This window comes from Pezoporus flaviventris, unplaced genomic scaffold, assembly GCF_033815535.1.
Source record: "Pezoporus flaviventris isolate CSIRO_AGI_PZ_B2104156 unplaced genomic scaffold, CSIRO_AGI_Pfla_v1 ptg000055l, whole genome shotgun sequence".
NCBI classification, from domain to species: domain Eukaryota; kingdom Metazoa; phylum Chordata; class Aves; order Psittaciformes; family Psittacidae; genus Pezoporus; species Pezoporus flaviventris.
The window spans coordinates 519,341-537,729 of NW_026892603.1; the positions used below are offsets into that span (position 1 = coordinate 519,341).

Genomic DNA, 18,389 nt, shown 5'->3' on the forward strand with positions numbered 1-18,389 from the left:
TGTTACTATATAGTAAGTTCTACAATGAAAATAGTCTTCTGAATCCTGAGACATGCTTGCAGTTCCTGAATAAATGTTGCCTTTTCACTTTGGCAAATTCCCCACACACTAAAGCTGCTCACACTAAACTGAAGGCTGATGTTGTTATGTGTATTCCACAGGACTGAACTGCTGTAAATGCCAAATGAGATGGGACTAATGCAAAGGCCTCTTGGGCCTGTTAATCACAGGGTTATTCTGTTATTCACAGAAAAGTATTGAATACTGCAGTAACCTGGAAACAAAACATCTGTATTGAAAGCTGTGCCACAGACTTCCTTACAAACTTGAGCAATTACTTAGGCTCTCATCCAGTGCCTCCTGAATTGTTTTCAAGTGACTGTAATGGCTTTGTATCAGGTGTCTAATCTTTGTATGCTTATGTATCCTCCTTTGTAAATGCGGGTGTTTATAACAACACCTAATTCCCAGAGCCACTGGTAGACTCAATGAACATTTCAAGAATGCATTGGGTACCCTAGACTATTGAAATGTATCCCATAACACTTTTTTTAATTATTTGAAGAGATATTAACGGGATTTTTTTTCTTTATCTCATGTTCTTTGTTATTTTCTTTTCTTTATATTTTGCACTAGATTCTGTATCTTCTGTCCTGCAATAATTTACATTTTATTAATTTCGGAAAAGTAATTTGGTTTTAAGATATATAGCCACAATGGGATATTCATTTAGTTATTGCCTTATGGAGTTTTTGGAAAGCTTTTGCTGAATGCAGACAACTCTCAGGTATCCATGGCTCTTTTATTGTCACTGTAGGTGGAGTGTAAAGCCAGCATAGAGACATATGCAGAGGCTCTGCATTGGAAAGTTGAGGTCCAAGACCAGGACCATCGCTGTATCACTGTTGCTTCCTCTGTCAGTGGGTTGGGAAGCACTGTAGTTGCCTTCACATGGTGCACTACTGTACACCAGTACAATTATGCCAGTACCAGAAAAAGTGTGCTGGGCCTGACTTGCCTCTAGAAGCTGTATAAGCCTAAGTCTTGTTTGCCAGGGCTTTGTAGCTTTGTACCAGCCTTACTAGCTCTTGGTCTGTCCCCTTTTGAAAAAATAGGGTGATATCTGAGCTGATTCCGTTCCTCAGCATCCATTCGTTCTTACTTTTTTTCCATTAGCCTGGGTATCACAATACACTCTTCCTCTTTGATTATGTACTATAATTTTTAGTATATTGATGGTTTCAGAAGTATTGAATTTCATATGTAGATGAATGCTGGGAGTATTTTTAAATACAAGATGAATTGATAAAGGCCCAAGATGGAAATAGCTATGCTATATGCTGTTTTGAGTTTACAGATTGCATCTGTGGCTGTGTCTACTATCTTCTGTCTGCAGTTTAGAAGAGCCAAGTCCTAGCCTGCTTCTGAGAGATCAGAAGCGATCAGATGTGCAGGGAAATATAAGCATCTAAAAAGGGCAGTTATTTTAATCTCATTCTGAGTTATAAAGTCTGAAAATCAGTATTTGTAAACGAAACTGCATTCATTTATTTCTTTTGGGTTGTTTATAACACTTAAAAATGTTAACTCACATTTTTCTTTGCATACGAAAGGCAGTTGTGAAAATAATCAATTTCTAATCTGATTTACCATTTTGGTCTGAATATACCTGTCCCAGAATGAATGCATGTGTTGTTCTGTGTTTCTGATTTTATTTTTTTATCAGGGAAAGAAATTTTTGGACATGGGATGTAAGAACCACAATATACCAGCTGCATATTCCAGACATACTGTCAACTCTCCCCTTAAACACATCAAGGCATATGAGCAGTTATTTAATTTAGTCAAAGATAGAAGCTTCTGCTAATACCTGAGATTTACAGCAGCTGCAGTTTTGTGTATCTGCTTGGTTTGCTGGCATGCCATGCATCTTGAATACCATGAAAAGTAAAGATCTCAAGGGCATTTTCTTTTTCTTCTCATAGTAATAACCCCATCATATTGGTATCTTTCTTATGATTGGCTTCTGAAAGGCTCATAGATGTTTTAATGATGGAATTAAACTGGTAAAGAAAGCACAGAAACACAGTCCTATCCCATGCACTGTCCACAGCAGCTTTTGTGTGGCTTTTTCCATATAGCCAGACTTCTGTGACAGTTTCCAGAAGGGTTCTTCTTGTACTGTCCCACTTCTGCAAAGACACATGAAGTCTGTCTTGTGAGTAACTGTCAAGATAACCTAATAGTGTTCTCAACCATTGCTCTAATTTGCTAATTTATGGCTTCTCAATGTGTTCTCATGTTCACATTGTTATTTATTTATTTATTTATTTACTATCAAACTTCATGTGTCATATAACGATTTTGATGTTGTCTGCTTTTATCTATGTGAGCTTACATTCCATAGGTGTTACTCCACACTAAAGTGTGTGTGTGGGGGGGCAGATGGAAAACTCTTTGGTCTGTTAATGGAGTGTTTTTTAGCAGAGCAAAATGCGCACTCAAATAAGCAACTCTGAGCTAAGAGTGTCCTGCAATCTTCAGTTATTCATCACATTTTTATAGCTGAAGAATTCTCTAATTGTTATATGTTAGTCCAGTCAAAAGAGTTCTTGACAGCAGAGGACAAAGGGTATACTCTTGTCGTTACTGACAATTAATTATTGTCATGTTGCAGTCAGCATTTTGATGTGGAATGTCAAAAAGCCCTTTTACCTTAGTGCCTGTGGCTACACAGTTCCTTGCTTTTCAGGAATCAAAAGATGTTGAAACAGAATGAAAGAAATAATAAAATCTTATTTTTATTTTTTAAGGCCTGATCACAGAATAGACGATACAGCAGAAACCAATGCCGAGATTCTTGCTCATCTCAGTTCTGCGGTAAGGTCACTGCATCAAAGTTTGTACTGTTCATGTTTGAAATATTGTCATGTTTTGGATCCTTTCAAATTAAAGACTTGGTCTTAGTGAGCAGGTGTTTGTAATGCAAACTACCTTTTTGTATCTGAAAGGGGGAAGCTTTATTGAGTTCTCACCGTACAATTCTAAAGCTATTATAATCAGTCCAAGCAAGGTCTGTTGCAGCCTGATCTCTTGTAAACTGTGCTATTCATGGCCCAGGAGATACCATTTTTGAAGATAGGTAGCTTACACTCAGATTCTCTTGGTCGACATCAGTGTAAAGACAATGATGGCATGGGGACAAAAGGAAGAGAAGGGGCCTCAGCAGTGCTGGCATAGATTATCATAAGATTCTGAGGAGACCCACCCAGGAAGGCTGGGTATCTGTCTTCTTAGCTATATTTAGCCTCAATGAACTCCCTCATAATAAACAACAGCTTATCCTGTCTGTGCTAGAATTTGATGCATCTTGTTTATCTTGTTGTAAGATCCTTGTTCTAATAAGCAGACAGAAATGACTTCAGAAGGTTAAGCTAGATTCATTCAATCTGAAGTAATCTGCATGATGGTACAGAATGCACCCTCAGCAAGTTTCCAGGTGATGCAGAACTGGGTGGAATGGTTGATATACCAGATTTGCCATTCAGAGGGTCCTTGACAGGCTGGAGAGATGGGCCAGCAGGAATCTCATTAATTTCAACTAAGGGCAATGCAATGCCCTGCATCTGGGAGAAATGACCTCATGCTCCTCTACAGGCTAGGGACTGACCATCTGAAAACAGCTTTGCAGGAAAGGACCTAGGGGTCTTGGTAGACACCAGGTTGAATGTGAGGCGGAAATGTGCCCTTGTGGCAAAGAAAACCAACTGCCTTCTGTAAGGCCATTGTCCTCTGGCTGGGGAAGGTGATTATTCTCCCCTGCTCAGAATTGGTGTGACACACCTGGAGTGTTGGGGCCAATTCTGAACTCCCAGTGCAAGAGACATGTGGAGGTACTGGGTTCTATGTGAGTAACCATGGAGATGGTTAAGGGAGTAGAGTATCTGACTTACAAGGAGAGGCTGAGAGAGCTGGGAACTAAATGTGGAGAGCAGAAGGCTATTGGAGGACCTCACCAGTGTGTATAAATACTGGATAGAAGGGAATAAAGAAGACAAAGCTGGGTTCTTGTTGGTGGCATCTTGTGATAGGACAAGAAACAGTGGCACAAACTGGAATTCAAGAAATTCTACTTAAACATGAGGAAAACCTTATTTATTGGGAGAGTGATTGAACAGTACAACAGGTTACCCAGAGAGGTAGTGGTCTCCCTCCTTGGAGGTATTCAGAACTCAACTGGACATGGTCCTGAGCAACATTCTCTAGCTGACCTTGCTTTTGAGCAGGGGTTTGGATCAGGTGACTTCCAGAGATGCCTTCCTACCTCAGCCGTTCTGGGATTGTATGGTTTGGCAAACATCATACCTAAATCATGCTATCATCAAAACATGGAATTAGTACAAGTTCTGCCTTGGATGTGTGAGAAGGTACAGAGATGAAATTGAACCAAGTGGGGTAATGCTGCCATGAAAAAGGCATGAGGGAGGATAAAAGCTATCTTAAGTGAAATAAGTATTACCTTGAAATAGCTGAAAAATGGAAGGGAAGGAGAATTTGTGCTCTCTCTTATCTCTCCCGAATATTGCTTTCCCTCCATATAGTAGACAGGAATCTAAAGTACTCACTGTGAGTTTGTGGAGAGGCTTTATGTGTTATATGTGTAAGGGAATTCGACCATTCAGCTTGCACCACTCAGCAAAGGGCTGAACTCACCAGGATACAGGTTCTCACTCTTATTTTTTCCTGTCAGATTCAGAGTTTGTATGAAAAAAAGGGTCCTGTGAACAAAGGCTGGAAACCAAAAGTGAAAGTATTAGCCTGCCGTGTTCACACTGTCTTGATTTTTGGCTCACATGTATTTTGTACAGAATCAAGCCAGTCTTCCTTGAAGAATTCAAAATTCAGAGTCCTGTTCACAATACTATTCAGGCTAGTTTTTCAGAAGTGAAAAAAAAACCACCCCAAACCTTATTTGCAGCCCAGCACTAAAACAGTCAGGGATTAGTATTGACTTTTTTGTGTTTTTCTAGGTTTGAATGTTCAAATCCTTTTGGTGTTGGTAACACCGCTGTATCTTTTACTTTTCTTGTTGCTTTCCTTGTAATTGAATAAAACATTCCATGGCAGGTTAGAAGGATTCTTCTGTGTCAGCTTTTCTTTTTTTGGAACTAAATTTTCAAACCTAAACTGATTGTGAAGGTCCAGCCCAAGCAGCACTGGAGGAATCTGTGTGCCTAAAAGAAAAATCACCATTTTAGTATTTGAAAGTGCAGGGAAAAACTGTAAGCAGACATGCACGTACGGTCTAATTATATATTTCTGTAACTCTATAAAATCTATTGCTGTTGTAAAGGGTAGAACTAACCTAAACGTAAGTAGCCATATGGCAAGCATATACATCTGAACTAGTTTCCCAGGCACTCCTTACAGGCAGGGAACAGTAATAGGGCCTTTTAGGATGCTGAATATATAATTCATTTTGAAAGTATACTTTAGGGAAAAAGCAGTTATACTTTAAATTCCATTTGTAAGGTATGCGCTTGCTATGAAGGAGTTATGGAATGACTAGCAGAGACAAGCATCTGTACAAGTTTGGTGAATTACTCTCTCCACCTTTTTTTCTTTACTGTAGCCTGGCTTTTGTTATTGGCCTTTCTTTTATTACTTATTTCCTACTGCTTTTTGTTACAAGGTGGTGTTTTCCTTGTTCTTTTCACATTCACTGCACAATTTGTGACTATTTTTTTTAATAATTTTTGTATTATTTTTATTATTTTTTATGATTTGGCCAGTCTACAACTGATTAGTTAGGGAAATGCACTCTTGGTTTTAGACAAAGGTTATGGAGATTGTAGAAGATAATAGCAATAGCTGCATGAATGATGCAAAGTCAAAAGGACAGCAGGGAAAAAACTACTGGTTTCTTTATCATCTTAACTTGTGCCTAATGTATGGAATGCACCTCTTTTAAGAGCAGAATCAGATATAGAAGATAAGTAGCTTGTTGAGGGTCTCGCTTTTCTTTTATGTTTTATTCTACAGTGGAAGAAGCAGAGTCAGCCAAGATAACTGAATGGAGGCTATTGAATTATATGCTCATATCATACGCTCCATTGCAATGAGGCACTGACAACACCATTAAACTTAAATTGCAAAGGTAGCTGACATGCAGGCAGTGCAAAGTGCCTTTTGAAATACGTTTGCGTTGGATAATCTTTTTGGTCGTGAAATTTTAAGAAAATGTAGTGATTACTCCTGTGTTTAAAGAAGCATTTCAGAGCTGTCATGCATCCAGTGTCATGTCCCAAAGAGAAGCTTCAGTGTCTTGTCTGTTAAAAGCAGAGCACAGTGGGATGGCTATGAGTGTTTACACTGCAAAGCTCTTAACTTACCTTGAGATGGGACAGAAGAAAATATCAGGATGCAGCGAATCTGGGAAATACAGTTTTCTGGTACTTTAAGAGGTCAGCCAATACCACTTTTGTTTTTTTTTGTTTTTTTTGAGTCCATCGAACTATCATTACTTGACATGCAAAAATGTGAACTAGACTTTCTTTTCTTAAACCCCTGCTGTTTAGACCTTTCTGTTGCGGGATTTAATTTTGAGCTTCTGTAGGGCTTACCACTTTGTTTCTACATCTGAAGTTCTATTTGGCATCTAGAATAGTCTCTAGAATACTGTTTCACAAAAGACTAGTATCAGCAGAAAAAAGAGAGGGGGAGAAAAGCAAAGGTGATATGAACTGTCTAATAGATGTAAAGCTATGCTTTCTATGATAAAATTACCAGATTCATGGATAAAAGAAAGAAGTTGTCATTTACTTTTGAAAAATCTTTCTCTGTCCTTTGAAGATGAGAAAATTCACTCTATAAATATGCCATTTGTATTTAATCTAGCAGAAGTATATGTGGGTACCAGTCTGTATGTACACTCTTGCTCTTTCATACTGAAAAAATAAAACTGATTAAGATGCGGTAATGTGCCAGCAACACACTCACAATATTCTCTTGTAAGACACATAATATTTCTGTAAATAACGTGGTAAGCAGGCCTTTAAAGTTTTGATATCTACAATGCTACTTAAAATGGGATACTATTTAGATAATGTAGCTTTGCAGTGACAAGCTATATGTATAAACCAATTTTTTGTATTTAATATCTCAATGTGGTAGGCATAGTTCCTCTTTGAATTTGTATTTTACTTTGAGTCCACATTATTATGTTCAATGTGATGTGCAACTATTGATTTTGTTAAACAGGCAGTAGCTGAAATCCTATTAGGAAGAAGTATGATAATGGGTAGCATGTGTGCAGTGAGGAATGAATGTTGTACATGGATTTCCAACGGTTTAATGATGCATAGGAATTGCATGTCCAGCTGAGATGTCAAGTGCATTTACGCTAAAGTAGACAAAAGCATATAGATTATGAAATCTAGGGACATTGGGAAGATCAAAAGGATGCGCAGCAGTACCAATTTATTGTGATTTCAGTGAGTCCTATGAGTGGGAGCTCAGAGCGTCACGATGAAACCCTAGGATGAAAGAACATCTGCTTAAAACTAGAGGAGCATGCTTTTCTCTTGCTTTAATTGAAGGATTTTCCTCAGATTAAGTAATATGCCGGTGCATTTCTGGCACATGGCAAAGAATTAGGTGTAGACAAAATACAGAAAAACATTCTTTTTATTGCCTGGAAAGTACTACCTAATAAGCAAAAGTAATACTGCAGATATAACCACAGGATGCCGCAATGCTGCTTTTTCTTCTGAGAAGATGGGCTTTTCTTTACAGTCACTGGGAGATTTGCATTTTTCAGTTGTTTGGGTTAATTGGTATAGTTTACAACTGTTGCAGATTGTAGTGTTTCTTCAGGATAATCTTGAAGAGAATGTATTTATTAAATGCTAAAAGAAAAATTTGAGACGTTAGTGCAGTAAGTGTTTCTTACTGTCATAACCTGTGAGAATAGACCAGGATCAGGGCATCGACATTGCTGAGGTTAATGAATACAGAGGGTCAGATCAATTTAGCCATGAAAAGTCATTCAGAAACAATTTGGGCTTTTATTGGAAATCCTGCTTTTACTCTGGGTTGCTTGTCTATGTTGTTATAGTGTGCATTAATTGCTGCAAGCAATCCGGCACGCAAGTTATTTTTCCACAGAACTGTTCTTTTCCATCTTACTTGTAGTTTATGCTTACATTAGCCATGATTAACAGTTCTCCAGACATGGGAATGAGTGTACAGGAAGGAAGGAAGGGAAGGTAATACTGCCAGCTTGCACAATTGTTCTGGAAATGGGGCAACATTTAAGAAAACTGTGGCACTGCGTTCATATTTTCCTGCTTGGAGTGGCAGAAAGCTCTCCCTCTCAGTGGGGCAGCATCAAGGAGTAGAAAAGATCCTTGTACCTTGCAAGGACAGCAAAAAAAACTCCTTCATCCTTTGCCACAAGGGAAGGAAGGATGTAAGCAGAGGAAGGGTATGGCCTGTGGTATGACTGCCTTCTGCTACATGTAGAGTGTACTGCTGTGTGGCTGTTGATCAGTGAATGCTGGAGTTACCACTGTAGTGAGATGACCTGGCTGATTTTGTCTGTCTTTCAGCTGAGACCAATATTATCTTAACTATCCTTCTTTCACATTTTCAAACTTTTCTTCAGAGTCATGAGAGTGAGATGTTGACAGTTGTTAGTAATTTTATTACTTTGAGGATCCTCCATGGGCTTTGTGCCTTATTGTGAACATACCACGTCTTGTGAATGATGTTTTGAATTTCACATGCTCTCAGAAACTGAATGCAAAACTTCCACTGTAAAGTAGCCTTGAGTTTTGTATAGGTCTGTTAGACAAGAGGGCTAGTATACCCTACAGGAGACTTTGTACAGAGAAGTAAGATAGAAAAATAGTTGGAATCTCCTATATTTGTTTTCAATACTAAAGACAGGCTGCCTTAGGAAAATGAAGGAAATTGAAAGGAGCTGTGAGGTATATGAAAGAGTCAGAACACGGATGGGGCAGAGGAAAGGAAGAACTGAGGTTTATGCAGGAGAGTGTCTGGGGTGCTGTAGGGTACAATGGGACAGGAGATGGCAGTGAGGAAATATGAAGCATAAAAATAATGCTTACTACAGAATTTTACTGTTAGAAAAAGGAATAGACCTGTGGAGAGAAGTGGGTGTTGAGTTGGCTACAGGTGATCATGCAGAGATTATAGGGAAAATATGATGAATGCAGAGACAAGAGGCTGCAGAAGGGAGCTGGCTAGCATGTCAGGGCTGTTTCATCACAGGCTAAGTAAAATAGCCTGTAAATCTGGAAATCAGATTACTTCTGCATGTTCATCTAAAGCTAAACTTCAGTCCTGAAATGCTCAGCCATGCTATTAGGAGGGGTTGTTTCCTCCTGAAAGCTCAAAAAACTGAATGTCACTTATAGATGTGAACCTCAGCCAAACCCCAGCATAGAGAACTCTTTTATCCTGGAGTCACACATAAATCCAGCCTTACAGGGTGCTCAGCAGAGGCAAAACAAACATTTAACAGGGAAAGGAAGAAGCTTCAAGTGTGTACTTGTGAAAGAGATATGCTATGCAAACAAGTTACAGGTTGGGCTACTGAATTACCCATTCTCTAATGTCATGGGAATTCAAGGAATGTGCAGTATTTACCTGAAATTAAAGTTGTCATAGAATTCCTAGCTGAAAAGAAAATAGACTTGCTAGGAAAAGTGACTGCAGTTTCAAAACCAAGTACCTACATAATTCCATATGCAGTGGACAGCTCCAAAGGTTTGATAGCCAGTATCTTACAAGTGTTGCATTTTGTTTCATTTGACTGTGCTAGTAACTATAATCATCCTTTCCTTTCCTGGTATTTTAGGTGCAGAGAGAACTGGCTGCTGTCATTGCCTTGAAAGCAAGGAAGTCAGGTATGTCAGGCTGGACCTGAGAGGGAGTTTTATAATGCCATTCCCTTATGTCATTTATTAAAGTATTTGAATTGTCACTGTTGTTTCATTAGCATGGGGAAGCAAAGGGAGCAGACCTTGTTCCTCTCTCCGTGAAGAATCTGTATATACATATATATATATAGCACAATGCAGTTACTGCCAAGCTTTGCTTCCCCTAGCTCATCAAATCTAATGGACTAGCTGATCAAATCAGAGTGTTACAGTTGAATGTCAACATGGGTCTCCTTCTTGCCCAAAACACTATTTTCTCTGGGCTTGCACTTTATAAAAGAAGGCTGTCTAACTTAGATTTAAGACAAGTAAGTTGATAATTTTCATATGTTTTCTTTTATGGCCCAATATCTTGTACCATCTTTGCTGTGTTTAACCTGCCCAGTCAGCAGGACAACCACAAAAGGACAACTTTGTGCATGAAGGCGCTCTTTCCTGAGGACTTGTCTGTATATCTGTATTGATGTGAGGGAAGTTTCTGTTATCATGGCAGTAAAATGGGAAAGGCAGATGGATGATTGTCCTGGGTTCAGCAGTAGCAGTCATGTTTTTTTCCTTTGTGTTAACTGGTGCAGTGCTGTGTTTTGACTTCTAGTTTGAGAACAGTGTTGGTGAAGCCGATGTTGTCGGTTGTTGCTAAGTGATGTTTACCCTGACCAAGGACTCTGTGAGGCTCATGCTCTGCCAGGGAGGAGGGGAAGCTGTGAGGAAGCAGAGACGGGGCGCCTGACCCGGGCTAGCCGGGGAGGTATTCCATACCACAGCACGTCATGCCCGGGGTGGGGGGTAACTGGGAGTTACCCGGAAGGACAGGAGCTTCCGGGTGGAACTCGTTTTCTTGGCCGGTGGTATCGTATTCTCTTCCCTTGTTATTTTCCCTTATCATTGTTTTAGCTGATAGTAGCGGTGGTGATTTGTTGCTGGACTGTTCTTGTCTCAACCCGTAGGAGTTGCACTCTCTCGATCCTCCTCCCCGTTCCTCCGGGAGTGGGGAAGGGGAGAGCCCCGGTGCAAGGGGGGGGGGGGAGACGGACACGGACTTTGATTGTTGTCAGCTCAGCACCACTCACTGGGAGTGAGTGAACAAGTTACCTGACTGGGTTTAAACCACGACAGTTCTTTTTGGCGCCCAACGTGGGGCACGAGGGGTTGAGATAAGAACAGATCTGACTGGATTGATAGTCACTCGTCACAATGCTGATTTATTGGCTCTCAAGGTTTTTCCTCTTGATCTCACAGTTTCAGTATACCATATCTTACGTCCATCCGGTATTGGCTGTATTAGTGTTTTTCAAGTGTGGGGCTTGGGCTAAGGTTTTTATCCCATTGTACTTTATGGTAATGACTTGTAATACAATAGAATCATTGATCATGAAACTGATCTGGTTTATGTTCCCAGTGTGGTCACCACCTTTATACTTTGGGAGGTATATGATGGAGGTGCTTAGCAATTACACATCTTTTTTCTCCTTCTCAGGTGCTCAACCTGTGAAGGAGACATCCTTTTACCCTCCTAGTCGTCCCCCCAGACCATTTACATTTGAGAGTTTTGAATTTTTTGAATGGCCTTTTAATGCTGTTGAGACTTGTTTGCTGATGGTGATGGGAATCACCATGCTAACACGCATACAGAGTGTGTTTTGCCCACTACTGATTTCAAGAGTTAAGCAGATTCAGGTTTGGGTCTTGTCTGGGGTCAAAAGACGATGTAGGAGGACCGAGAGATTTTCCCTGAGGCTGGACAGCCATGAGTGGCAGGGTGTGTGGGATAGTATGGGCAAGTATCTAGGTCAGTGGGCCCCTCCAGTATTTTGGAATTTCACTACCGAACAACTGCAAAATCCAGAAGAATTAGTAAAACACTTAAATGAGGTGTGTGGTCATTCTGGCCATACCAGAGATGGACAAATCACGGCAACGTGCTGGGGCTTGGCCTATGCTTACAGGGCCTTGTTCAACACTATCCAGCACCTTCAAAAGGAAAAGAATATCGGCGGATTTGAGGGCAAAGCGACAGTCGCTACTCAAACTTTGGCTGCAATGAACTGCGCAGCTACTCCAGTGGCAAGTACAGCAGCTGCTCAAACTTCAACTGCAACAGGCAGCGCGGTTACCCCAGCTCCAAGCACGGTAGCTACACCACCCCCAGCAACAAGTACAGTCGCTACTCAAACCACAGTGATAATCACTGCAGCCAAACCAGAGGACCAATTCATACCAATATCAGTTGCCCCTGTACGCAAGAGAACAAGCAAAAAGGAGGCAAAAAGGGTGAAGCGAGATGAAGAACCAATGAATTCACCACCCGGTCCAGAATCTGATCAGGAGTCATCATCACATGACGAAGAAGAGGTAACTTCTCGACCTCGGACTTCAACCGAGCTGCGGAATATGCGAAAAGATTTTACCCGTCAACCAGGGGAGCACATCATCACCTGGTTACTCCGATGCTGGGACAATGGGGCCGATGGTCACGAACTAGAAGGTACAGAAGCCAAGCAGCTGGGATCACTTGCTAGAGAAGGGGGAATTGACAAAGCAATTGCAAGAGAGAAAAAGTCCCTCAGCCTTTGGAGGAGGCTCTTGGCAGCTGTGAAAGAAAGGTTTCCGTACAAGGACGATGTTACGAGTTGTTCGGCCAAGTGGACTACTATAGACAAAGGCATCCAGTCTCTGAGGGAATCGGCCATCGTAGAGATGATCTATCACATCAAGCCGAATAACGGGGATACACCTATAGATCCAGATGAAGTTGAATGTACACGACCCATGTGGCGAAAACTTACACGGAATGCACCGTCATCATATGCCCATTCATTGGCAACAGTGACCTGGAATGACATAGTACCACTAACAGTGGATGAAATGGTTCATAAACTCCGAGAGTTCGAAGACAATCTCACTCCTTCCATCATCTCAGCTGTGAAAAAACTGTCCCAGGACCTCGACAAATTGAGGGACGATGTATCTGATTTATCCAGCTCCTCACGTGTACCAACACACGTCTCAGCTATTAACAAAAGACGTCCTATTATTCAAGAGAGGAGATACAGAAGGTATACGCCACGGGGTACCCTATGGTTTTACCTGCTGGATCACGGAGAAGACATGACAAAGTGGGATGGAAAACCTACTTCAGCTTTGGAGGAACGGGTGAGTGAACTGAAGAGGGGAGCAAGGGCCAAGACTGATCGTCCCATGAGAGCTACGGCTTCAGTCTCTGGTGAGCAGTTTCCCAGATGGAGTGGAAGAGCTGATTTTACTCCAGCTCCTGTGATAACGAAGAATAATCCCTTTCAACACGACTTAAGTGTCCAATGCTGTGACGACCATTAGAGGGGCCCTGCCTCCAGCCAGGTGGAGGTAGGGGACAATCGGATTTACTGGACTGTGTGGATCAGATGGCCTGGCACATCAGTCCCACAGAAGTATAAGGCTCTAGTAGATACCGGTGCACAGTGTACCCTGATGCCATCAAGCTGTCAAGGGGTGGAACCCATCTATATTTCTGGAGTAACAGGAGGATCCCAAGAGTTGACTGTGCTGGAGGCTGAAATCAGCCTGACTGGGAGGGAGTGGCAAAAGCACCCTATTGTGACTGGTCCAGAGGCTCCATGCATCCTCGGCATAGACTACCTCAAGAGAGGGTACTTCAAAGACCCAAAAGGGTACCGGTGGGCTTTTGGTATTGCTGCTTTGGAGACTGAGGAAATTGAGCAGCTGTCCACCTTGCCTGGTCTCTCAGAAGATCCCTCTGCTGTGGGGTTGCTGAAAGTTGAAGAACAACAAGTGCCAGTTGCGACCACAACAGTGCACCGGCGGCAATATCGCACCAACCGAGACTCCCTGATTCCCATCCATCAGCTGATCCGTAGACTGGAGAGTCAGGGGGTGATCAGCAGGACCCGCTCACCCTTCAATAGCCCCATATGGCCAGTGCGAAAGTCTAATGGAGAATGGAGACTAACAGTAGACTATCGTGGCCTGAATGAAGTCACACCACCATTGAGTGCTGCCGTACCGGACATGCTAGAACTTCAGTATGAACTAGAGTCAAAGGCAGCCAAGTGGTATGCCACGATTGATATTGCCAATGCATTTTTCTCCATTCCTTTGGCAGCAGAGTGCAGGCCACAGTTTGCTTTTACTTGGAGGGGTGTCCAGTTCACTTGGAACCGACTGCCGCAGGGGTGGAAACACAGCCCTACCATTTGCCATGGACTGATCCAGACTGCACTGGAACAGGGGCAAGCTCCAGAACACCTGCAATACATTGATGACATTATTGTGTGGGGCGATACAGCGGAAGAAGTCTTTGAGAAAGGGAGGAAAATAATCCAAATCCTGCTGAAAGCCGGTTTTGCCATAAAACGGAGTAAGGTCAAGGGACCTGCACAGGAGATTCAATTTTTGGGAATAAAATGGCAAGATGGACGTAGACAGATCCCCACAGATGTGATCAACAAGATAACAGCAATGTCTCCACCAACTAATAAGAAAGAAACGCAAGCTTTCTTGGGTGCAGTGGGGTTCTGGAGAATGCACATCCCAAATTACAGTTCGATTGTAAGCCCTCTCTATCATGTGACCCGGAAGAAGAATGATTTTAAATGGGGCCCTGAGCAGCAACAAGCCTTTGAGCAAATTAAACGCGAGATAGTTCATGCAGTAGCCCTTGGACCAGTCCGGACCGGGCCAGATGTAAAAAATGTGCTGTACACTGCAGCTGGGGAGAACGGTCCTACCTGGAGCCTCTGGCAGAAAGCTCCAGGGGAGACTCGAGGTCGACCCCTCGGCTTTTGGAGAAAAGTGGCCAGTACTTTATCTCTATACTGACTCATGGATGGTGGCAAATGCCCTGTGGGGGTGGTTGAAGCAATGGAAGCAGAGCAACTGGCAACGCAGAGGTAAACCCATCTGGGCTGCTGCACTGTGGAAAGATATTGCTGCCCGGGTGCAGAACCTGGTGGTGAAGGTACGTCATGTAGATGCCCATGTACCCAAGAGTCGGGCCACTGAGGAACACCAGAACAACCAACAAGTGGATAAAGCGGCTAAGATTGAAGTGGCTCAGATGGACTTAGATTGGCAACATAAAGGTGAATTATTTTTGGCCCGGTGGGCCCATGACACTTCAGGCCATCAGGGCAGAGATGCAACATATAGATGGGCCCGTGACCGAGGGGTGGACTTAACAATGGACACTATTGCCCAGGTTATTCATGAGTGTGAAACATGTGCTGCAATTAAACAAGCCAAGCGGTTAAAGCCTCTTTGGTATGGAGGACGATGGTTGAAGTATAAATATGGGGAGGCCTGGCAGATTGACTATATCACACTGCCACCAACCCGCCAAGGCAAGCGCCATGTGCTTACCATGGTGGAAGCAACCACCGGGTGGCTGGAAACATACGCTGTGCCCCATGCCACTGCCCGGAACACTATCCTGGGCCTTGAGAAACAGATTTTGTGGCGACACGGCACCCCAGAGAGAATTGAGTCAGACAATGGGACTCATTTCCGGAATAACCTTATAGATATTTGGGCCAAAGAGCATGGCATTGAGTGGGTATATCACATCCCCTACCATGCACCAGCCTCTGGGAAAATTGAACGGTACAATGGGCTGTTAAAAACTACACTGAGAGCGATGGGTGGGGGAACTTTCAAGCATTGGGATACACATTTACCAAAGGCCACCTGGTTGGTCAACACCAGAGGATCTGCCAACAGGGCTGGCCCAGCCCAGTCAGAACTTTTACATATTGTAGAGGGGGACAAAGTTCCCGTGGTGCATATGAAGAATTTGCTGGGGAAGACAGTCTGGGTTATTCCTGCTTCAGGTAAAGGCAAACCCACTCGTGGGATTGCTTTTGCTCAGGGACCTGGATATACTTGGTGGGTAATGCGGGAAGATGGGGAAGTCCGATGTATACCTCAAGGGGATTTGATTTTAGGGGAAAACAGCCAGTGAACTCAATTGTATGCTGTTGCCTCCTGTGTAATGCTTTTATAGCCCATCAACTAGATGTCTCCAGGTCACCAGTGACTGGCCCTGACTTCCCTCCAGCCATCATCCCAACAGAGAATGAACTTGGAACATCATGGACCGAATGGACTCGGCAGCATTATAGGGATTGGTCCATGCACTAAGAAAATGATTTTTTCCTCTTGGTCTGTATGTATATGGATGTATATATGTGGGAGAGCGATGGTGTATTGAAAATGTGGGATCTGAGCACGACGTGAATGGTATGGAATAAGGGGTGGATAATGTCCTGGGTTCAGCAGTAGCAGTCATGTTTTTTCCTTTGTGTTAACTGGTGCAGTGCTGTGTTTTGACTTCTAGTTTGAGAACAGTGTTGGTGAAGCCGATGTTGTCGGTTGTTGCTAAGTGATGTTTACCCTGACCAAGGACTCTGTGAGGCTCATGCTCTGCCAGGGAGGAGGGGAAGCTGTGAGGAAGCAGAGACGGGGCGCCTGACCCGGGCTAGCCGGGGAGGTATTCCATACCACAGCACGTCATGCCCGGGGTGGGGGGTAACTGGGAGTTACCCGGAAGGACAGGAGCTTCCGGGTGGAACTCGTTTTCTTGGCCGGTGGTATCGTATTCTCTTCCCTTGTTATTTTCCCTTATCATTGTTTTAGCTGATAGTAGCGGTGGTGATTTGTTGCTGGACTGTTCTTGTCTCAACCCGTAGGAGTTGCACTCTCTCGATCCTCCTCCCCGTTCCTCCGGGAGTGGGGAAGGGGAGAGCCCCGGTGCAAGGGGGGGGGGGGAGACGGACACGGACCTTGATTGTTGTCAGCTCAGCACCACTCACTGGGAGTGAGTGAACAAGTTACCTGACTGGGTTTAAACCACGACAATGATTGAAAATCTTTGGCAGTATAAGCATTTAGAGTAAATGCTGGTGATACAGTGCAAAGGCATTGGAATATGTGGTCATCTCAGCTCTATCAGTGTTTGATAGCACAGCCATTTTCAGAAGGTATCAGCATTCCTGAGCTGGAGTGGAAGCAAGAGACCTGTTTTCCAGGCACTGCAGGGGAACTAACAAGACCTACTTGGACAGACCTGAGTCTATGCAGAGTTAACTCTCTGATGTCTTCATGTACAGTACAGTTAATCTGCAGCAAGGTCAAACTGCATATGCTGAAGTGAGAGTTGAATGTATTTCTGGAGTAAAACAGAGGTGGAGTTTCCTGAAATTACTGGCATGTTCCCAAAGCCCCTGAGGTCTTTGGGAGCATTTTCACTGACCATCTTTTGTTATCTTTGGTGATTTTGCTGGGAATTGAGATCATCTATCCTGCATTTTTTGAGCTATTTTCTAACCTGCTAATAATATTGTGTCATAATATCTGTATCTGCCTGTCTGTGGCTTAAAAGTACAGCACAAAAGTTATTACAACATACACATGACACATAACATGATATTTTAAACTGGAGGTACCAAAAAGATGTGGCTGGCATAACTGCAGATACGTCCTTGTGAAAATGTGAGTATTACAGATATATTCTAGACACAGTTTGATGCATTTTTGTCTGCAAATAGATGTACCCTTAGGTCATATCCACAGTCATCCGTAAATGTAAATCTGCAGAAAGTAAACAAAAATCTAAGTGTGAATTCAGACCTAAATTGCTTCTGTGTAATAGCTTTGCATCTGAAACTGCTGTTGTATATGATGTCAAAACCCTTCAGCTGCTTGCCCTTACCTGATGTAATCCCTGTCACACCTGAATTATAATGGGTGAATATGGAAATGTTTCTGCTCTGGTTTAGTGCAGGAATACACAGGCAATTTTAAGGAAGAGCTCAAGGTAACCTTTTGTTTTTCTGTAAAATAAGAGTATGGTGCCGGGTACCTTTTTACCTAGTGCTTATACAGTTTTAGGAAATCTCCTTCCTTGCTTCTTGGCAGTTGTGTTGGCAAATATTACTACTGTTACTGGCAATAAATAAAACTCCATTCCCCAAAAGAATTGATTTTAACCTGAATTAGCCTCTCATTTCCTTTCAGTAGATGGCTACATAAATGGTTGTGTCAGTAGAAAATGGGAGGGGAGTTAGATTAGGAATGTGCTGCAGGAGGTGAAAATAGAAAGGAGGGTAGCTCTTGGAGCCTACTTTATACTAGTGTAATTGCAACCCATATTGAGCAGTTAGAAAGTTACAAATCATGTTTTAGTTAAAAATCACAGCTTTAAATAAACAAAGTTCCCTATAGAGCTTTGAAGTGCTGACCAGCCTTTCCAAATACTTTAAACACTGAAAATATCCATTTAGATCTGAACAAAATATACCTCTTTAGTCAGTTTAACTAGTGCATGCTTGTTGAAATTTGCATTTCTTTATGCCTCATCTTGGATGACTGTAAAAAATGTCTACATGATAAGGCAAAACTGTAAGGTCTAAT

The 18,389-nt window shown here is 42.5% G+C and overlaps 1 protein-coding gene across 3 annotated transcripts in view; it reads left to right on the forward strand.

Moving 5' to 3' along the window:
• RAPGEF5 (Rap guanine nucleotide exchange factor 5) overlaps positions 1-18,389 on the forward strand; it is a 141,056-nt gene that overhangs the window by 12,041 nt on the left and 110,626 nt on the right. For all 3 annotated transcript variants that reach the window (XM_061469192.1, XM_061469193.1, XM_061469194.1), the window contains exons 4-5: positions 2,814-2,880; positions 9,884-9,932. In XM_061469192.1, coding sequence (XP_061325176.1) covers positions 2,814-2,880; positions 9,884-9,932 — 116 coding nt within the window. The remainder of the gene's footprint in view (positions 1-2,813; positions 2,881-9,883; positions 9,933-18,389) is intronic.